Here is a 23,592-nt window from a genome sequence, read left to right on the forward strand (position 1 = left end):
CTAAAAGAGCCCAGATATTTCCTCAATAAAATGGAGTTGTGGGAATAAGGCAGTAAGATCAAGTGTCTTTTAAGTAATGGCCTAGACACTGTGTTGTCCCTTTCCCCGAGTGAGAAGGCTCTGTTACACACAGGGCCAGAGTGTGCATGGCTGTTTCTATCCTCCTGAACCCCCTGGAAGGGAAATGTCAGTTCAGTGTCCATGCCTCTGTGCCTGCCAATTCTAGTCCCAGTTCTGCCACTAGGATGTGAAGGGTTTTGTTCCACCCTTTCCACTGTAGGAAAATCAACTTGGCTTGTTCAGAGAAGGCCTTGTAGGTGTTGCAAGTAATCATCTAATTCCTGCCTAAGAGAATTTCCAGAGTGGAAATTAGCCGCCCAAAGGCTAAGAAAATGAGGGGACATACCTGTGGTGATTTCACTCAGGAGGCTGCCACTTGGGCTGGGAAGAAGTACGTGAGTCCTCTTAATTCAGGCAATTTATTCCTAATAAAGGTGGCTCGGGGGGAGCTGTTCCCTCCTCTGATGAGAACTAGGTCAGAGGCACAACTGTGCAGGGGGAGGAGCACAGGTCTTCCCATCCTAGGCTGGGACCTCCTGGGCCCCTGTGTGCAAACCAGGAAGGGACTGGGCCCAGCCCTCTTGGACACCACCGAGGTGCCAACTGAGAAGCCACAGTTGGGGAGGAGGCACTCCCAGCTAGAGCCCACTGAGCCTGATCCCCAAACTCTTTCCCACTTCAGCCTGGGAAGGGAGTCCGTTGTTTGTGCCCCTGCCCCTGGTAGCCTGGCTACTGCTGTGACAGACTGCTTCATGGAGCAACTCAAAACTATTCTCCAGAGAACAAGACAGAACCAGGTTATTGAAGATGAACAATTTCCTGGATCAAAGAAAAAAAAATCCACAGGGAAATAAATATGAACCCTTCAGGCTCTCCTTCTTCTTCAGGGTAAAGAGCAATGAACTGCAGACTTTGAGCTAATCAGGGTACGCTGGACAAACGCTGGGTCACACTTAATAATGTGCTCAGAGGCAAGGCCTTAATGCGCTGACAACCTCTCCCTTGCCACTTCCAGCTGCTAACAACTTCAGGGCTTCAGCCCACCGAATCTGCTGCTGCATGTGAGGGGCCGCTGCTCTGCGTCGCTCTTCAGCGTTGACAAGATGGGCTGCAGCAGGGCAGGAGGGAGAGAAGCTACCCTCCTTCCATGTACCAAGAGTAAAGGAGATGGCCTACTGGATGAGGACTTGCCAGGAATAGGGCTGAAGGGGGATCGCAGAGCTGAAGGCATCTCCCAAAGGAGTGCATGCTTTACACGGCACTCCCAATCATGCTGCCTCTGTTCTAATACTCATGCGATTCCCCTACTTCTAAAGTTGTCCCTCAGTAAGGAGTGCCACAGCTCTTTTAGGAGCCATCTTTGCTATCATACTTTATGGATGATTAAAAAATCATTTGCTCAACAGTTCCCTTCTCTTCCTTTTAAAACCCAGCCTCTTCTCACCGGCACTAATAGACTGGCCTCTTAGCCATTTTCAAAGTGTCTTTTAATCCTAGCACTCCAAGGCTACAGTGGGAGGATCACAAGTTTGAGTCTAGCCTGGACAATCTAGTGACTCATGGAAAACCTGTCTCAAAAAATGGGCCAGAGATTTATTTAAGGCCTGTGAAGGCCCTGGGTTCAATCAATGCCCAGTACTTTAAAAAAAAAAAAAAAAAAAAAGGTGGTGCTGGGGATCCAACTCAGGGCCTCACACATGCCAGGCAAGGGCTCTATCACAGAGCTACATCCCAGGCCAGGGTGTGGATTTTTAACACTCAGTTTCCAGGAATTATACTTATCAATGAGAACAAGAGTTGTACAGTGTACATCAAATCATGAGCATGCAAAAAGTGGAATAACTTTTAATGGTATTTTCTTGCTTACTGAATTTCATACAGGAACTAGAAATACTAGAGATCTAAATTAGTTGCCCTCAGGAAACAGGTATGGCAACTAGAAAACTCCTAGGATCCTGTCTCAAAAAGGGAAGTAAGACTTTCCTCCTGGGTGTGAAATATATTTCCACAATGCTAGTTAGAGCTACTGAGTGATTACGTGGTGCCAAGAACTATACTTAGGTGTTATGCCTGCATTACCCCATTTAATTCTCACCCCAGCCAACAAGGTAGATGGTATTTTACAGACCAGGAAACAGTGCTGACAAAGAGTAAATGAGGTTAAATCAAACAGTCAATAAATCACTATCTGCCTCACTCAAAAGCAGGTGCCCTCCATCATTACCCTGTAAATTGCCCTTTATATACAAACAGATGGGATATATTATAGGATACAATATATGGGATACATTATTGAAGCAATAACTAGGAAATTCCAAACAGAACTAAAGAAGGAGGCAAAATATTTACAATCATGTGAAGAGATTTAATACTATAAAACTGCAGAATAAAAGTGACAAACTTCAGAATCCAAAGTCTTCAATTTTCAACTTCCTTGCCATACTCCTCAACTATGACTCCAAGGATTGACCTCTGAATTCCTCAATTTTGCAAAGAAGAACAAAGAAAGAATATCATGTACATATGAATGTGTGGTTAGCTACATGGTATATACCAGCTGGTTGTGCCTGGACAGTTATTTGTGATTCAGATTTCTGACTTACGGAAATTAATCCACTTTCCCATTACCTACAAAATTGTTTAGCATATAACGGGTACCCAACAAGTCCTTTGAATGACTAGTGGTCTCAAAGGCCATGGCGATGCAAAACAGAACAGAACAGTGATGGGGAGACAAGACTTTTCCTTTCCTACTTCTGCTAATTTTGAACGAGTGACTTTAAAAGATGCTATGTTTTTCCTTCTTCAAATTAGTGTTTATTAAATAGTGTCAGTTGTTATAGCCCGTACAAATGCATGTAAGATGGTCTGCAAGCAGGATTCAAAGATAAAAGACTATGGAATTAAAACCCTGGGATTTCAAGCACTGACAAGTGCTTTGGCTGTCTGACTTTTCAAGGCAAAACACCAGCTCACGGGCAACAAGAAGCCGCCTACTAATGAGCAAAAAAATATTATTGTTGGTTTAAATCTCAAAATGTTGTAAGGCCCCCCATTTAAAAAATATATGAATAGCATAAATGTTCTCTTTTATGCTGTATATTTATTTTCCCTCTCTTTATATAATGACCTTTTTACACAGTATGTGGTACTATTAGGAAAAAAGAGCCTATGAAAATGGAAGGCATCAGTTAATATCAAAGACATTTTGAGAAATGAAGAGAAACAATGTATTAGAAACACATTAATCAAGAATATATGCTCTTTGTTGTTTTGTGAGAATTAGGTTTGCTTTAAAGAACAAAATAATTAATATACAGTTTGGGTTACTTCTGCATTAATTATAACTTCTGGGGACAAGGAGGAAGCCTACACAGAGAATGTTTAAAAGCAAGTCCTGTCTTCACATCCACCAAGATGTTATAATAAAAGAGATGGTAACAAGTGCGAGTGAGGAAGTAGAGAAACTGAATCACTCATGTATTATAGTGAGGATGGAAAATGATGCAACTGCACTGGAAAACAGCCTGGCAGTTCCTTAAAAAGTTAAGCACAGAAATAGATTCGTATGACCCCCAGAATCCCAGGCCTAGGTATCACAGCCAAGAATAAAAACATGCGTTCACAAAAAAAAAAGGTAGACTCAGTAGTATTATTCAAACCAGCCAAAAAAGGATAAAAATAACCAAAAGCCCATCAATTTAAGAATAAAATAAACAAAATGTGCCACATTCCTACAATGATCTATCCACAGTTGTTTTTATGGTACCTATAAAAAAGAATGAAGGACTGACACATTACAATGCAAATCAACCATGAGAAAATGGCATGCTAAGTGAAAGTCATCCAAACAGATATTGCAGGATTCCAGTACTACGAAATGTACAGATTGAGCAAATATACATACAGAAAAAATAGTAGCTTCCAGACACAGGAAGTGGCATGTGACCAGTATTGAATATGGGACTTCTTTTTGGGGTGATTATGATGGTGGTTGCACAGCCCTGGGAATAGACTAAAAACTGATTTGCACATTTCTCAAAACACCTTTTTTTTCAAAACACCTTTTTAAAAAGTCCTTTGAAGCAACTACTTGAAATCTCTCTACGGATCAAGAACATAAATATTTGGACATAGGCAAAAGGTAAAAGCAGACATACAAGAGAAGAAATAGTAAACATGCTAAATACCTACAAAAATGGCAACAAGAACACCAGTGCTACAATAAATTAAAGTAAATGGCTTCCAAAGGCTAATACTTAGAACATGTGCTACAGGAGGATGTTGGCTTTACCAAGGCAAAAGTAACCACTGGGGTGTAGACGTAGTTCAGAGTGAGGACACGCTTAGCGTATCTGAGGCTCTGGTTTACATGCCCAGAGCCACAAACAAATAACAAAAACCCCATTATTTTTTATATACATAAAGGGAAAACATGAGTCTTTAACTTGGAAATTTCACTTAAAAATCAAATTAACTTATTTGCATTTGAAAATGAAGAAAAGAGGCTTAATTTATAATGGTTCTGACCTGTTTTTGACAAATATTTATTAAATATTTATTAAAATGTTCAAACTTGAGATAATACTATAGGCACCAGAAAGAAAACAAATAAGAGCAATTCAATTCTATACCTTCTGTTCAATAAAACTAGCATCTCCGTGGCAGGTGGTGCAGAGAACGCTGCCCAGGGGGTTAATCAAAATTCCTTTAAAATAATTGAAAAGCATCTACATTTCCCCCCCAGAAACCACAAAAAAGTCACAGTAAGCAGAACATACAATCTTGATTATTAGCGCTGAGCCCATAGCAGCACAATGTGTTGTCCTTAGAAATGAAGTTACAGGACATGATGTCACTGTGCAATAAGTCACTGATGTCTTCTCTAATGAGACTGAAAAACTCAAGATAGCAAAAGAGATGATGATAATAAGTTGCACATGGGATATTCACTACTGTCACAAGCAAACTGCAGGTTGTGTGGAATGCAGTCGCTCTCATGCAGGATGGTGCTGGGGGGACCTCAGAGGTCACTGACCCCAACCTTTCATTTTACAACAAAGAACACCAAGGTTCAAGAAGGTCACACAACCCCTTCAGGGCTCTTCATGAGACTGTCCTTGCTCCAACTCCACGAGGGTCTACCTGGGAAACTGAAGCGAGCTATGCTGGCAACACTCCACAGACACAAGCTGCAGAAGTCATCTGTGAAGGTGCCAGGCCAAGGGGTGGGGGCACATTCAGAATTCCAGTGGCCATGACTTGAGCACCAGCCTAGGGAGGGCAGAAGGAAAGCTGTGTATTGTTTAGGTCTGAAGCTCCGGGTTAGGTTGCTGAAGTCTCATCAACTGCAAGAGACCTTTGTGAGAAGATGATGAAAAGCAATGCAAAGGCACGGAGCAGTCTCTGGAGGGTCAGAAGGGATTTATCAGGCTCCTGCATGGCATAGGTACACTATGTCCACCTCTGTTTCAAATTCCACATAAAGCAGACCAGTTCTGGTCACAAATTAATAATTGTACGTTCTGATTTAGGCATTAGTCTCTGTGAATTTAGTTAGCATATGTCATTTCCTTAGATCTGATTAGTTCTGTATTCCCTGTATATTATTTATGTTGTTTTCATTTTCTGTATATTTTTCCCCCTGGTACTGGGATTGAACCCAGGGCTTTTGCACTCTCTGACATCCCAGGCTTTTTTTTAATTCTGAAAAAGGGTCTTGCTAGGTCACTAATTTGTTCAAGCTGTGCTTAGACTTTTAGTCTTCCTGCCTCAGCCTCCCAGAGTTTTGGGAATACAACACAACATGCAACCAAGTACTTCACATTTTAACATTTTGGGTGGACTCACAGATCCAGGGAGAGACTGCCCCACACAGGCTAGCTAATTCCTGGAGAGAGCAAATAACTTAGTTGGAAACAAATCAACCATCCTTTTTAAACACCTCTCACAACAAACTAATATTTCCCTTGCCCTTAAATCATTCCACGGCCTGGTACCAAGCAATAAAGACCACCCCTGTTGCCCAAAGCCAACCTACATTAACAAAACTAGTCAATATTATGCTGTTACACTGCTACGTTACCCCGCCTTTACAAAGGAAGCCCTGCGAAGGCTCCTGTCTTGTTCTTTTCTGCCTCCTGAGCTATGCTGGTGCTTCCCCTGTGCGCCTGCGTGGCATGACAGGGCCCCTTTCTCTCAGAAAAAGGAAGGAACAATTCTTTAAGGGCATTCGTCTCTCCATATTGGTCCCAGTCACCTCCACAAATCCAAATCCACAGGTACATTTCCCAAAACCCTGCTAAGTCAACATCAGACGGCAGACTAGATGGGGGAGAATCTCTGAGTGACGAGGGCCACACACTCCTTCCTGGCACCTCTCCTGCCACCTCAGCAGCTGCCTGCACACTATCAGAGCAGCCACTTGGCAGAGCCAGGCTTCAGGGAAAGCTCTCCACGCCGAGTGTGCCCAGAGCACGTAGCCGTACTCATGTCTATGCAGGCTTATTTTCAGCAGGTAAACTGATTCAACAATATTAAAGTGCTCTTTTACTCTCAGTACCTGGGATTAACAGAGATGAACCAGCAAGAAAAGTCTATAGATGGGCAAGCTTGAACTATAAAAAAATTGTCATTGTGACATGAAATCTAGACACAATCAAGAAAATAAAAAACAATGACCTTTGAATCCTAACCAGATAGTAAAAAAGAGATAAACCTATCTACAGAAAGATGCTGGTTATAGTTCTGTGTAGACATAAGGGCATACACAGTCAGTCAAAACAAATATTAGGACAAGACAGTGAAACAATATATGTGACATCCATTTGTGGGGCCCAGTTCTCTCTCCCATCTGATCAAGATGCTGGAATTTCAGCTCACAAATTAAAGCCAGAGTGAGGTAATGCAGAGAGAACGTGGGTAGAATCGCTGTGAACTATTATCCAGGGGACAAACGAGAGGAAGTTTTCAGAATCTTAGCTCCATGAAGTGTTGGGGATATGAGATCCTCACAGGTATTTCCATGCTCCTGACGCTGGTGGTTTGATCTACAATTTTTCAACTTAATCATGGGGTGAAAGCATATACATCCAGTAGTAAAATGACTTCAAATTTTGTATTTGGATCCTCTCCCCCGCTAGTGATGTAGTAATGATTATTTCTTGTGATGCTAGGCAGTGGCTTCGAGGGCATCTCCCAGTCAACCACACAATCACCAGGGGAAATGACTGATACCCTTACAGTGTGTGGAGCTGCTAAGATCTGCTATCAGAAGTGGGGGTGTTAAATGCATTTTTGGATTACAGTATTTTTCAATTTACTATGGGGTTACTGGAACATAACTCCATCATAAATCAGTTATCATCCGTATATGCCTTCCACAATTACTGTCCAGACCAGGGACTCTCCATTTTGGCATGATTGACATTTTAGGTTGAGTAATCTTAGTATAGGGTTGTCCCCTGCATTATACAATGGTGAGAAGTTCCCACTAGGTTCTGGTAGTAGCCCCACCACTGGTAACAATCCAGATGTCTCCAGACATTACCACATTGTCCCCTGAAGAGCAGAATCACCCCTGGTTGAGAACCACTGGTCCACACTTGTGATACTGCAACACACTGCTACATACATGTCAAAAACACTCTTATTCCTAAAATCCTTTAAGAAGGTTCAAAATTTGGTTGAGTAAAGTAGGAGAGGAAGGGAAACAGTGGCTAAAGACTTAAATAAGAACAATCTCTCATTTAAATAGGTATTAACATACCCTAATCTCCTTAAATATCTAGCTAAGGTTTTCTTACATTATAATGCAAACAGATATTTATAAGCATCTTGTAGTCACAAGGTATGCATTTAAAAATGTGTTTTATACTTAGCATTCCATGACAAATTATATATTCACTTTGTTAAGAGGGCATAGCCACAGGATGAACAAAAAGTTGGCTTTTCAAACAATTACAGATTTTTCCTTCTTTTTCTACAGACTAAGCACCAAATCGTGACCTTAGTTGAGATGACAATTTCAGATAATAAGCAAGCGAAGACAAGGAGGAAAAAAAATTGAGTCCAGTGAAGCAAAGGGAGAGCAGAAGGCTCTAATGAAAAGAGAACCATTATATGCCCAGTACCTATTTTCAGGTATTTTACAAACATTTTCTTGTTCAGCCCTTTCCCCTCCCATTGCAATACAAAATGTCCGTCTTGCTGATAAGGACATTGAGACCCAGAGAGGTTACATCACTTGTTCAAGTTCACAGAGCTGGCAGACGGGAGACTTTAGATTCAAGTACAGGAAGTCAAGATGCATTTACTATTCCTGTGCCCACTCCTGCCAGCCTCGATGCTCACTAACACCCTGGTAGTGGTTCATGAGAATCTCTTGTGAACACATAACTCAGTAATCCACATATTTCAAATTGAAAACATTCCGAACAGCACTACATGCCTGATGTTTACAACTAACTCTCAGGTGCTCTATGGCTTACTGCTCAGAGAAACAGAATGGAACTAAATGAGCAAATATATAGAGGAGTATTTTAAAACCCTAAAGCATCATACAAATGTAAAGCATTCTTTACTAAAATTAATGTTGAGGCTCTGGCAGATGTCAGCAGGCTATTGAGATACTCTGACACAGTGACACCTTAGGACTGACACACCGTGAGATCATGAATAGTCTCATGAAATGTAAATGACTCAGAGGACAGGTGACTGTCAGACCTCTGTGAGTGACTGTTAGAGAATACACCCTTCCACGCCCCGGGAAAAGGTGAGCCTCTTGCAGAATCCCATTCTAAGCCCATCCTCTGCTGCCTCACTGTCTTCTTGGGCAGCCTCATTTCCAGTGTGGTTTCAGATCTGTCTCACCTCTCTTGCTGACAAAGCACCAACTTCGACGCTCACCCGATTACTTTCCTGATCTCCACAGCAGAAATGTCCTTTACATCGTGGACGTCTCCCTGGCCTTTCAAACAAAAACTGGTCAAAATCTAAGTTAATGGCTACGCCCTGTGTTCTCTGGTGTAATCCTTCTCTTCTGTTTGTGAAGCAACAGGAAGATGTTCAGAGTGGTTCATGAGAATTGTGACACTTTGCCCCTCTTCTTTCAAATCCTCCAACCGTCCTCAAAACCTAGAGGAGACAGCCTGGTCTGTGTGGCACGGTCCTGCTAGTCTAGTTTCATCCGCAACAGAGCTTTGCCCCCACCCTGCCAATCTCATTAGCCAACCTGCTCTTCCTTAGGCCTGGGGCAGCCCCACGCCTTTATGCCTTCATTTATTTTATCCCTTCTCCTCCTCTCCCATCAGCGTTTGGACCTACAGTATCTCCAGCCTTGGCAGGTGCTGACCCCTTCTCTCTGAAATGTTTTCGCCTCTTGCAAACTTGATTCACCTTCAAAGTTGCAGCCTGAGCTAGACACACCTGCTGGCAGGGTTGTGGGGCTGGTCATGCCTCCCCCTTTTCCTTTATCCAGGTTCTCGGGAAGGCACCTGTACTTCTCACACCCCTCTCTTCCCACCCGCAGCACACTAGACTGTAAGTAGCTCTTTGCACTTCTGAACCTTCAGGGCACTGTGGGATCACTCACAGCAGGGACACTTTTACTTTTGATTTGCCAAAACTCAATGTCTGTCACATAATGGATGACCAGTCAATATGCCATCATAGCATTACATGCTGGCTTTTATGCTTATCATCAAAATATGTCTTAGCAAGATATGGAATGTAGACCCCCCCCCAGGTTTTTTTTTGTGGGGGGGTGGACCAGAAATTGAACTCAGGACCTTGTGCTTGCCAGGCAGGCACTTATGCCACTGAGCTATATCCCCACCCCCAGGTTTATTGAGATATTGCTAACAAATGAAATGTAGATCCTTAATCAGAGACCTCTGCTCAATAGCCTGGTCTTCTGCATTAGGGATTGCACCCATTTTTGTCTCATTTTGTTTTGTCTTGTTTTGTTTTTCCACTGGCTTTTTTGTTTGTTTGTTTGTTTGTTTGTTTTTCTTCCGGTACCAGGAATCAAACTCATGACCTTGCACTTGCCAGGCAGGCGCTGTGCCACTGAACTAAATCCCCAGCCCTTTGTTTTGTTTTTGATTATTTTTAAAGTAAACTGGACTACAATTCTCTCTGCTGTCACATTACTACACATACAATCCAGCTCAGCACTGAGTTCACTGTGAGACTGGAATGCACATTACCACAAAACAGTGTTCAAGAGTAAGACTGTATTTACAGCTCATTTCATAAAATCTTACCCCATCCACATTTTGACTGAAATTTTCCATATATAAGGAAAATACAGTATGGAATGCTATGGATTTACCCTTTTCTGAGCATTATAAAATGCATCTAAACATCTGAAAATGGCATCAACCCTTCAAAAAAATGCCACTTCTGTGGTCACTGCCTGCTTTCTGCCACTGGATGGGAGAGGGTCGGCAGGGGAAAGCTCAGCCTGGTGTGGGCAGGAGCCTCTGTGTGTGGTTCCAAGGCTGAGGACGGCCCTGGTTTCAGTGGCACATGCTTCCCATTCCCCTCTTTCAAGGGGCCCAGGACAGACTGGGCGAGATGGGCGAGCCCTATGGGGCAAGCCAGTGAGAGACTCTACAGAGGGAGAGCAGGGCTAGAGAGCCCACAGGACTCAGGGAGGCTGTGAAGAAGGCAGGCTGGGACAGCTGGACAGTCAAGCGACCAATGTGCAGGAAATACAGTAAGAGATCCACACGTCACTCCAAAAATGCCACTGCTACAGAGAGAGACAGAATGAGAGACTGACTTAAGCCAGTCACATATGTTGAGAGACTGCATATCATTTATAAGGCATAGAAGACCAACAAAATTTTCTTGAAGTTTATTTTTGTTTTTTGAGATAAGGTCTTGCTATGTGGTTCAGGCTGGCCTTGAACTTGCAGCAATCCTCCTGCCTCAGCTTTCTGAGTGCTGGATTACAGGTGTGTGCCACCATGCTTGACTCTTAAAGTTTATTTCTGGAAGATGAGACATAACCAAAAGTGCAAGACATCATTTTACTTGACTTTACTACTTTAAAAAGTCAATATAAAGATTAAATGATGGTAACAAATCTAGTTCTTTTCATCTTCTATTATATGGATTTCAAACAAATAGGAGTTTGCTCTACTAAAATTCAATGTCCAGCGAATTTTCAGAAGAAGGAGAACTTTCTGATGATGTTTATATATCTATAAATATGAATGATACAAATTTTAGACCCTGAAATATCAGATGACAAGATACAGCACAAGCTTCAGCTCTTGCTAATTAAACGAATCAATTAAGAGACCGCAGTTGCAACTGTGTAGCTGCTGTTCTATGGTAGCAATAACAACCCCACGGGGAGGTCTCTCACTACATTAAAATGCTGTCCTCCACAACTCCATCTGATATTATTAGAAACAGTTATTTGTGTCTTGCTGTCATATTAGTTGCAAAGGCAAATTATGGAAATATGCAGACCAGAATGGTCCCAGTATGAGATCAGGTTGGGTTTTCAGCCTCCAAGGGAACAACTGCTGAAATTCCAAAGTTCCCCAAAGTTCTTTAATGGAACTGATAAATCTATCAGCACAGCACCCATTCAGAAGCTAGGTAAGGGTCGCATATTTACATACTTTCCCGCTAAGCTGATACAATTCAATGAGATGAATTATCATATTAAGTTTACCCTCCTGAGTTAAACTGATGGAGTTCAAAATTGTTTTCGATGGTTGTCATTAATCGCTGTTACTTCGTAAATGCTTACTTTCAAATCTAATTGTAGTGGTGCATCAAGGGTCATATTAGTAGCATTCTTAATGGTAAATCTTTGTAAAACATGTTTATTCTACTGATGTTATCACTCAAACTTTTAAGGCTAATAAGAAATAAAGTATATTATCAATAAAAACTTCATTTAAGATATATAATTTGACACTAAAAAAATGTACAATTTGAGATTTAAATTAGCTTAAAGAACTTAATCATCATTTGGTTTCATTAAGATCTCTGGCTAAGCTTCAAAGATATCAAATTCGATAGTTCCTCAAGAGTCTTTGGGTGAATGCTAATGTCAGAGCCACAGAGAGGCCATTCGATGGCATTTAAGCCTCTCCTCCCTTTTGGGCAATTGGAACTGTTTTTCTAAGGAGAGAGAATCCAGTGTGACTGGATGTTTGCTCTAGATATGTTTATTACTGTGCTTTAAAAATTAAACATAAACAACAACTACGATATAAAAGTTTTGAATAAATGGTAAGTCTTGCATTCTTAAGGTAATAAATATATGCATAATGTTTAATATAGCTCAAGCAGGAAGTGTGGCTCAGTAAAACACTGCCTCTTTCATTTCTTCATGAGCTTATAACCCTCTGATGTACAATGTCTCACAGTTAACCAGAAACACACAAACAAAACAAAAGCTCAATTTAGTAATGGAATAGATACAAATACCCTAAAATACTGGAACGCATAGCTTAACAATGAAGTGTATATTACAGACTGAATGTATATGAACTCCTGCTCCCTAAATTCCAACGCTGACCCCCAATATGACACCATCTGGAGGTGGGCCCTTTGGAAAGTGATGGGCTTAAATGAGGTCATAAAGGTGGTACCCCTATGGGATTAGTGCCTTCATCAGAAGAGAAAAAAAGCTGGATGTGGCACATCTGTAATCCTAGCATTCTGGAACACTGAAGCAGGAGTATGTCAAGCTGAAGGCCAGGTTAGGTATCTCAGTAACTTAGAGATCCAGTCTTGAAACAAAATATAAAAAGCTCTGAGGTTACAGCTCAGTATGAAAGCCCTGGATTCAACTGCCAGTACCACCACCACACATACAATTGCCAGCTACACACACGCACATACGGAGGGGAGGAAAAGGAAGAGAGAACAGAATGAGTGCTCTGTCCCCACCCCATGTAAAGACATAGCAAGAAGGTGGCCACCCACAAGCCAGGAGGAGAGTCTTCACCAGGAAATAAACCTGTTGGCTCCTTGTTCTTGGACTTCCAGTTTTTGGAACCATGATGCTGTTTAAGCCTCGTAGTCCATGGTGCTTGATTACAGAAGCCCAAACTGACTTACACAGATATGCTTAGCAGTTACTACAAATGACTCTGTGGGTTATATAGTCAAGCAATTTGTTTTAAGGCAGTCTGATGGTTGACAATTTAACTTTAAACAAAATACCCAACATTCTACCAGGTACTAGCACCGAATAGCTCTCCTTGTACACAGTGCTGGGAATCGCATTTACTAAATGAGGTATACCCATCACTAGTGCTTCAGCTTGTCTGAGTATGAGAAGGTAACTCTAGTTATCTTGGTGATGTTAACAGGCATGAAAATACTTTGAAGAATAAAGCTCAGTGCTCAAATGAAGTATCAGCAAAGCACAGACCTAAGAGGTAATGGTCTCTTGCTAAAAAACATTTTTAGGTAAACTGCCTGAGGCATTGCTTAACTTTTCATATATGTTGAACATGCTTTCATGTCTACATGAAGTGTGTACTGGCAGAAGAGTCATCTAAGAAATCATGTCCACCAGAACCTCATAAATATGATCTTATTTGGAAATAGGGACTTTGCAGCTGTAAGTCGGATAAGCTTTAATAAAACAGGATGAGGGTAAGCCCTAAATCTGATCACTGATGTCTTTGTATTCACATGAATGAAGGCACAGGCACAAAGAAGAAGGCCATATGATGAGAGAAGAGGAAATTGGAGTGACACGGCTACAAGCCAAGTAACATCAGGAACTACCAGCAACTACCAGAGTCAGAGACAGGCATGGACAGACACTCCGAGAGCCTCTCAGAAGGAACCAGCCCGACCACACTCGGAGTTCAGACTTCTGGCCCCAAGAACCGTGAGAGAGTAAATTTCTGCTGTTCTAAGTCACCTAGTGTGTGGTAATTTGACACAGCAACCCCAGGAAACTATAATCGAGTCCCATAACCTACATTTTAGGAGTGGTAAGGTAAATAAATTAATAGACACTAACAGTTAAAATGTGGTATATGCTTAACACACACACACCCCTCAAATACATCCCTGTTTGGGTCACAAAGGCACATTTCATAGCTGAATGGCCCATCCCATTGATTTGGGAGACTCTGCTTTCATTATACAAAAATGTGACAATTTTTAAGTATATTCAAACAATGTAACAGAAAGGAGACCTTGTGCATGGACTGAAAGTCATGAGCCGAAGGCTTTATGGTTTAGAATAAATCCACTGAATCTCAAATCTACCCCTTTTACATGAATCGGAAGTCTATTTAATGGCTATGAGACTCCATGCACAGATGATGGCCTTTATGTTCCCAGGCTGTGTATCTAGGTAAGCTCAGCAACTCTGTCCATGGGAGGCTCAGGCTGGCAGTGCTCAGTACCACTCTTCACCCAGGGACAAGTGACAACAAAGGCTGATCTTGTTGTTCAGGTCTTTAGGGGACACCCCGGGGGCCTAGAGAGCTCACCTCTGGCTCTTCCCTGTCTCACGTCTTCTGAGTGGGACACTGAGTGTCCTTTCCTCTGGAGGACATCTGCACATTGGAACAAAGGGCAGGCCCCATGACTGTCACGATAAAGACCCCGGGTCCGCGTGCTCTGAGCGGCTCTGCTACAGCCATCATCTGGGTGGCTGCCATCCCAGCATTATGATGGGTGCTGCCATCATCTCGCCCTCTCTGACGCACTCTGGGGGAAACCACAGGGAAACGGTGCAAAGGCAATGACGTGCTAGTGTAATCCACAGCCGGTTGCCTCTGACCCTGGAGCCTCAGGTCTTCCAGCAGCAGCCATGAAACTGTAGCTGGCTGATGTGTCATCTTTCAAGAAGAGTAAGTCTCAGACATTCTGCAGTTCTTGAGAATCACTTTGTTCTGGAGTTCAGAGGCAGAACTAGTCATTCAGTCCCACCCCAACTGTTCCTGCCTTACTAGCAAGAATCCAAGTGCCATCTAAATGGACTAAATTCACACAGTTATGCAGTCTTAACCCATGGGGATACCTGTACACAACACAGTAACACTGTAAGTTACAACAAAACAACAACATAAAACCCAGAAACCGCCCAGTTGCTCACAATAGCAAACCAGTTTATCAACAATGTCCTATTTATCTGTAAGCATAAACAAATTATAGCTCCATGCAACACAGGGGGTCTTACAAACAACATAGGACAAAGTACGTCATAGATGATTATAGAACATAACTCTATGTATATCAAGTTTAAAAGCAAGAAAAATGAAACTGTGTATTGTTCAGGGATGCAAGTATGTGGAATAATAATAAAGAAAAAGGAAGAAATGATAAATTTAAAACCAGGAATAAAGCACTTGGGAGACTGAGGCAGGAGGATCACTATGAGTTCAAGGCACTGGGCTACATAAGCGAGTTCAAGGCCAGCCTGCAATACATAGTGAAACCCTGCCTCAACTCCCCCCACAAAAAAAATTAAAAATATAACCAGGAAGAAGTTTTCAGTGGGAGGTAGGGAGGAGAAAGAGTGACAGGATCAGAAAGAAGCACACAGCAAAACTCTATTGTAAATATACAAGTGTTTATTATTATTCTTTAAAACTTACAAATGTTATGTAAATGATCTTTTAAATGTGCCTGTACAATTATGTAAGATATATTTCTAATACTTGGTATGGTATTTATATAATACCTCATACAACCTAGTTTTCAAAAAGCAATGACATTTACTGGAAATAAAAAGCAAAATAGAAGATCGTTGTCAAATGGATGGGGGAACAAGAGATGAGGGGGATGGGAAGGGAAGTATACGGGATGAAAAACAAAAAAAGAATTAAGATGTGTTATGTACATGTACCAACACCCCGTGATAATTAGAATCACTATATACTGCAAACACGTACTTAAATAGATTTTAAAAATAAAAACCACTACAAAAAACCCCAAACTGACATTTTTAAAGTTCAGAGTGAGTAAACAATGAGTGGTATATGTGTGTGTGTTTTGGGATATGTGTGTGTACACTGGAGATTGAACTTGGGGAGCACTGTGGTACATCCCCAGACCACATTTTTTTAATTATTATTTTATTTTGAGACATGGTCTCACTAAACTGAGCTGGAAATTGAGATCCTTCTGCCTCAGCCTCCTACATGGCTGGGATCACAGATGTGCAACACCATGTCCAGTGAAATAAATTATTTTTTAAGTCTGTACCTTTTCTAAATTGAAACACTAACATTATTTTTGAAACTTGATGATGAAAAAGATGTATTTCACTTAGTCTAAAATTAAACTCTTTTTTGAACACTGAAGGTTAAGTTCATCAATATTCAAAAGAACCTCGCCTGGATCAGATAGTTCTGTAAGAATTCTAACAAAGACAAGTGCATAGTTGGTGGGCATCACCTTTCCATGTGACACGGTACGGCTGTCCCTGCCTGTGTCCTGGAAAGTACGGCTGCTTTAGACTCTTCCACTGAAGTGGCACAGGGAGGCCAGACCTCAATCTGCATTCACTGTAACAGCCCGACTGTCTTCCAGCCACGTTCCCTCTTCCACAGTGATCCATTATTACTAATAATACTCACAGAAAAATCAAATATAACAATAAATGGGCCATCCAAACCTCTGCATTGTAGAATTTCAGGGTAATTAGAAATTAATCTGGAGGCTGTATTAGAAATTGGCATTCATTCTGTCTTCAGGAGGCATGAGCAAGCAATCTTTCATTTAGCAGGACCAGCGGGTAATGTCAGGTGCGTGGAATTCTCTTCTTTTTTTTTCAGGTGACTTTTTGTTTGAGATAGGATCTCATTGTGTAGTTCAGTCTTGCCTTGACTCAGGATTCTCCTGCCTTGGGTCCCTAGTACTGGGTTACAAGCATATGCCACCAGGCCTGGCTTCATGTAACTGTTTTGTTCCGCAGAGAGTATAATTTTTTTTCCTTTTGACCAGTATGTTTGGGTGTCTGAGGTCAGTGGAAGAAAATAAAAATACGGGGCACTTTCGGATGGAAAAAGCATCAGACTAAGCACAGAGAAATCTGTACCCTTCTTTACTCTATCTAGCCAAAGGATGTGAAACCTAGAGTAAGTCATGTTAGTTCGCCTCTGATGTCCCAACAGCCTGCTACATTTACTTTTAATCCATTAGTTTCTATTTTTGTTTTCTTCACTTTTCTTTTTCAAGGCTAATACCTTGTCCCACACTGACACAGAAAGTCCCTTGGTCTAGATATAAAATATTTACTGTACGCCTACTATTACCAGGCCCTGTTCAGAGCACTGTACAAGGACAGGAAGCCTTGTGTTCACAGAGCTTATTACACCCAAGTGAGGAAGACAGACAATAAATACACCAAAAAGTAAAATGCATCATATGTCAAGTAGTGGTAATTGCTAAAGAAAAAATTGGGAAGGAGAGCAATAACATGTCAGAAAGGGTGATCAAGCTCGTCCATGGGGAGACGAGAAGCCACCAACAGGTGGCTGGTCAGTAAAGGCTTGAAGAGAGTGAGGCCCTCCCACCACAGATATCTGGACAGATGTCCCTCACAGAAGAAACACACGCACAGAGACCCTGAGCCAAGCGCCTGACACATCTGCTCTCCCTGCCACTTTAACAATGGACTGGGGAGCAAAGGTGCAAGGGAAAGACTTTAACCTCTGGATGATATAGACAAGAGACAGGGAGGCCTCAGCTGGGAGTGGGGCAGTTGCTTAACAAGTATGAGGCCCTGGGCTTGATTCCCAACCCTGCAAAATAATATATTATAAGTTTTTTTAAAAATCAAGCATAATGTGGAAGTTTTAGCTCAAGTTGCCATTTATGGAGTTAGGAAAAACTGTGGGAGAAATGTTTTGTTTATGGTAGATAACAAAGCTCAGTTTTCTATAAAGAAATTTAGAAATCTATTAGAATCGCAGGCAAGTGTTCAGTAGCACAGAGAGCGAAAGTGTCTAGCAAGAGCAAAGAGTCCTAGCATGAGCACTGACAATAAAAACCTCTTCTATCCACCCACGTCATGGAATTCTGAATAGCCATGTAAAAGAAAAGATCTTCATGTGCTCATATACAAGATGTTCAAGGTTTATGGCTGTGTGAACAGATGTGCAGTTCTACGTCCAGAAGGGTGTAGTCACTGCTGAAAACTCAAATATTTCTAGGGGATGGGATATGTACTCTGGTGATAGTTAATTTTATATGTCAACTTTGTGAAGCCACAGAACCCAGATATTTGGTCAAACATTATTTTAGATGTTCCTATGAAGGAATTTAAAGAAGACATTAACATTTAAATAAGTGGGCTGTAAGTGACACAGCTCATACTCCATAATATAGGTGGAGCTTTATCCAGTCAGTTAAAGGCCTTAATGGAAAACAAACTGACCAACGAGGAGAACAAGGAGGAATTCAGTCAGAAGACTGCCTCAGAATTTGAACTGACACTTTTCCCTGGGTTTCTAGCCTACTGGTCTACCTCAGAGATCTGAGATTTGTCAAGTCTCCCGACAAATACATGAGCCAATTCCTTAAAATCAATCTCTCGCCCATCCCTGTATACATAGATCTATGTACATGCGTACTCTGTTGGGTCTGTTTCCTCTGGAAAACCCTGACTAATACAACTTTGCATGAGATGAATTTCAACAATATCTAAAACTTTTGTTTACAATGAGCACTTATTACTTTATTAATCAGAAAAACAAGAATAACCGTTAGACGTAAGTCCAATATCTGAAGTTTAGGTTTCAATGTTCAAGTGCCTGTCTACACATATATGACTATACATATACCTTACAAACTGTACCTCTGTCTCTATACATATGCAAATGATCAAACACTAAATAAACTTATTTCATCAATATTCTTCTTATCTCAGTGGCTACAAAACCATTACATTTTTATCCAAATCACAGGCCTTTCTGATAGTCTCAATAAACTACTAGAAACACTCAAAATGAATCCAGTTTAAACAGTCTCACAAAGAGACATTTCACGTATTATAAATAATACTTAATAAATGAATACATGGAGAAATACTCAAAACAATAATAAATAAGAATAGACAAAATTTAAAACTTTAGTGTGCCTTTTATATGAATTATCCTGAAAACTAACTTAATAGCAATAACTAGTCACGTAAACTTTTCAGTAGACAAAGCCAGTAATTTAGAAAATTATATCTAATACTAGTAAAAATATAAAGGATCCTAATATAGGATATGTAATGTTCTAAAGAGATATGAAATAATTGGTAACATGTAGAATAAACTATAAAATTATTCACGCTTTGAGTCTAAGAGGAAATATATTTTGTGCCATTAAAAAATCTTATTTGAAAATAATTCAAAACATCAAAAAAGTAAAATACATGAAATTGTTCACTGGAATATCACTAGTAATGGCAAAAAAGTAGAAGTAACTTCAATACCTAGCAAGAGACAAGGATAAATAAAATGTCATACCTACTTACTAGATTTTAACTGTAGTTCCATTAACATATTTATAAATATTTTATAGCAATATATAAAATAATAGGATTTAGATAAAAAATTTAAGATACAAAATGATGATTCAGTTTCATTAGAAATAATATAGAAAGCTAGAAAGAAAATACAAAAAAAAAATTAAGCTCACTGTTTTCAAATGCATCTTTATACACTATGGAGCACATGAGCTTTACTAGCTGAACATTACTTTTCTCTGCTAATTACGAGGATATACAAAGTAATTATTCTTTCATACTTACCACTGTGCCAAGAAACTGAATGCTCATATTTCCACCTGCTTCTCGAGAAAGGCACTGAAAAAAAAAAGATCAAATGAATATGCATCCACACAAAAACCAGTGCCTTGCAACCAAAATTCCAAAGGTACATCAACAGATGAATTATATAAACAGAATATAGTACATCCATACAGTGGAAGATCTGGCCATAAAAGGGAGTGAAGTACCAATATATAGTACAACAGAAGTCAGTCACAAAGGAACGTGTATTACATGGTTCCATTTAATAAGAACTGTCTAGAATAAGTAAATCCACAGAGACAGAGGGTAAACTGTAGTCTCGGGGAAGAGATGAGGACTCACTGCTAACCCACGTGGGGTTTGTTTTGGGGTGTGTGAAAATGTTGTAAAATTAACACGATTGCTGATGACTGTCTGTGAACAGACTACAAACCATACAACTATAACTTTAAATAAATGAATGATGACATATGAATTAGAACTCCTGTTTTAAAAGGAATTATATTTGTTTAAAATAGCAATGAGAAACAACTTTCTTTTGTGTCCAAAGAATAGTGAAAAAAAGAATTCACTTCTAGGTCATGTATTTATCTATAAATCAAATATGCTCAAAGCAAATGCAACAGTATGACTTATACAAATCTTACTTATTTGAACTTCAGGTAAAAATCAGTAATGTTGCTAAAAACTGGAGGACTAAATAGCACACTGGAAGTAAACTATACCTTTAAAGAGCATTCTCACCTACAAAACTGCTCTATTTAACCCTAATATGTTCCTCAAATATCTTCCTTTTCTGTGTTAATCGGAGAAGCATAGTGGCTTGAAAGACAGTGAGGCAGTTCTCTCTCTCTTTTTTTTTTTTTTTGTTTGTTTGTTTGTTTTTCTGGTTTTTTTCCGGTACCAGGAATCGAACTCACAACGTTGTGCTTGCCAAACAGGCGCTGTGCTGCTGAGCTAAATCCCCAGCCCCAATGAGGCAGTTTTCACTAAGCACCTTTGCTTTTTTACATTCCCAGATCCAACCTGGAAGGACATCAGTGGCTTTCACTTAACTGTATCACATCAACTATTACCAATGTACCCTAACTGTATTCCTTTCCCATTAGCAGAGGTTTACCAACCAATTTCAGTCTCCAAGATCACTTAGTAATGGAAGCCAGAGGGACTCTACAGTTCAAGCTGAGCCTTTGGTTCTCTGACTAAGGGAAGTTAGAGCAGTAAGGAAGAAAGTAGTTTAATGCAAAATGTGCCTGCTACTTGTAAATACTGCCAAGAGACTTGACACAAGGGTGGTCTGACTGCCATGCTCAAAGCAGTGGGTGTCGGGTATTTTGTCTCAGCAACAGGAGAAAAGCAACTAAGACAACAACAGAACTATATCTTACTCATTCATAAGACCTTAGAATTTGAAAAGCATATAAACCTGAAAGGTGACATTAACTTGGTTTTACAGATTAGGAAATGAAAGCCCAAGAATGTAAAAATTAACTCGCCCACACTGTAGATGTAAAGCAAAAAGCACAACTCAAGTGTCCTAAGTGCAGGATGGGATAGCTCTACAACATCTTACAAACACCAATTAGACGGAGAATTCTTTAAGGATCACTTCTTGTACATTCTCTTAATGCCAATAACATACAAGTAAATGCTGCAGAAATGGAAACATAAAGTCAGTCTTCACCAAGAATTTTTTGTTTCTCTATACTATGAAAGTAACAGGAACATATCTCTCAAGCATCAGTTCTCTAACAGCAGACATTTTGATGGTGAATTTGAGGTGAAGCTGTCAAATTAGGAAAAGGGGTGGCACAAAACAGTTTTGAATGTGGATAGGTGATTCATAAACATGCTAACTTCTACACTGCTGAATATTAAGGGTAGTGAGGAAAAACCTAGTTAAAGAATCCCTATTACTACCTGAAAAGAACTTTTCACAGGTGTGGTCAAATTATCCTTCTTTAATAGCCTATGTCAGGGTTGGGGATTTAGCTCAGCGGCACAGCGCCAGCCTAGCAAGCACAAGGTCATGAGTTCGATTCCCGGTACCGGAAAAAAAAAACAAACCCTATGTCCGAAAGAAGAGCAATAGGTTACAGTCCATATTTACTAGTATAGCAGTGAATTGCCTCTGTAATACAGCAGCAGACGCAATTGTTTTTTCTCTCTTTTTGAGACAAGGTCTCACTAATGCAGTTCAGGCTGGCCTTGGAACTCACTTATGCAGCCCAAGTTGGTCTTGAATTTGCAGTGATCCTCCTGCCTCAGCCTCCCAGGTGCTAGGATTACAGGCATGCGCCACCACACCTGACTCAATTTTAGCTGCTGATCATGACAAAACCTGTGATTTAAGTGTGTAGTTTCTGGATTATGGCAAGTGGCAGTTTCTGAATCCATGCTGAGCCTCCTATAAAAAGAAAAAATCAGAAGAGCAAAAACAAAAACCCACACACGTTATCTAGACTATGGTAGCTACTCTGATGAATCTCAAAATACTAATGGATGGGAACAACCCTACAATGGCTGCCAGACCTGTGCAGGAGAAAGCATGTGGCACTGCCTGGGGCGGCGAATCCCAAAGAGCCAATGAGATGGACACTAGATTTGAGGGAGAGCTCGTTTCACCACAGTAATGGACACTGGGTGGGGCCTGACAAATCCAGTCTCAGAGGGATGCACGCGTTTGTAGTAAGGTCCCAGGAGCAGAGTAGGAGCAGACATGACAATCTGGCACTCAGCAACCCACCAAAATTCCCTTCAAGTGTCAGAGTCCACAGTGGAACTTCAAAAGCATCAGTAAAGGAACCCAAATTGAAAAGGTCAGGGGCAGCAGACAGACTGCATCAGAGGTTATGAACCTATGGCACATGTGTTATTTGTTTTTCTTTTAAGATAAAAGCTGTTAATCTATGAGTCATTTTTTCTGAACTAAAACCTCAGTATTCAGGTTTAATTATAGTGTTGGTACCCCGCGATAAATATGTAAGTAGATTCTGGGTTGCAGTGTGGGCACTCCTTTCTGAAAGGTTCGCCATCACTGGACTAGAGTGAAATAAGACACACAAGCTTAAATATCACATGGTTTCTCTTGTATGAGAAACTCAAAATATAAATAAAGAGCAAACTAAAAGATAATAGGAATTAGGGAGACAGATCTTTCTCAAATGGGACGGAGATCAAAAGACGCAGGGAGGGGAGACGATAAAAAAAGAATGACAATGTATTATGTACGTGTACCAACTCTACAAAAGGAGTGTAATCATTATGTACTACAAACGTACTGATAAAAATTGTTAAATGGGGGTGAGAAACTGAGCCAGAGAATTTTATGGTGTGTAAATTATATTTCAACAAAGTTATTTAAGAAAATAGAACTAGAGCTCTCAGAAGGCTTTCTTTCTTTACTTACTTTATTTTAGAGATAAGGTCTTGCTATATATACTTCATGCTGGCCTTGAACTCACTATGCAGGCCTGGAAGGCTTCAAACCCTAGCAATCCTCCTGCCTTGGACTGCCAAGTGCTGGGATCACAGGCATGTGCAGCCACACCCAGCATCCTTTTTTAAAAAAAATTATTTCACAAAAATAAAAAAAAGAGAGAGAGCCAGGAAGAACAGTATCCTGAACAATATATCCCTTTGAAATGTTTTAAAAAAAAAAACTAAATAACTAATCATAACTAATTTCAAATAAAAATGACTAACAGAAAAGGGTCAAGACCCTTACAATGAAAGAAAGAGTAATATAGAATAATACCTTTACCCACCCCCCCCCACACACACAC

General features: G+C 40.5%; 1 protein-coding gene across 4 annotated transcripts in view; it reads right to left on the reverse strand.

Moving 5' to 3' along the window:
• Pcca (propionyl CoA carboxylase, alpha polypeptide) overlaps nt 1-23,592 on the reverse strand; it is a 401,509-nt gene that overhangs the window by 44,852 nt on the left and 333,065 nt on the right. For all 4 annotated transcript variants that reach the window (XM_005374054.2, XM_013516015.1, XM_005374053.2 and 1 more), the window contains exon 21: nt 19,808-19,861. In XM_005374054.2, coding sequence (XP_005374111.1) covers nt 19,808-19,861 — 54 coding nt within the window. The remainder of the gene's footprint in view (nt 1-19,807; nt 19,862-23,592) is intronic.

This window comes from Chinchilla lanigera, unplaced genomic scaffold, assembly GCF_000276665.1.
Source record: "Chinchilla lanigera isolate Chin_1 unplaced genomic scaffold, ChiLan1.0 scaffold00003, whole genome shotgun sequence".
Taxonomy (NCBI): domain Eukaryota; kingdom Metazoa; phylum Chordata; class Mammalia; order Rodentia; family Chinchillidae; genus Chinchilla; species Chinchilla lanigera.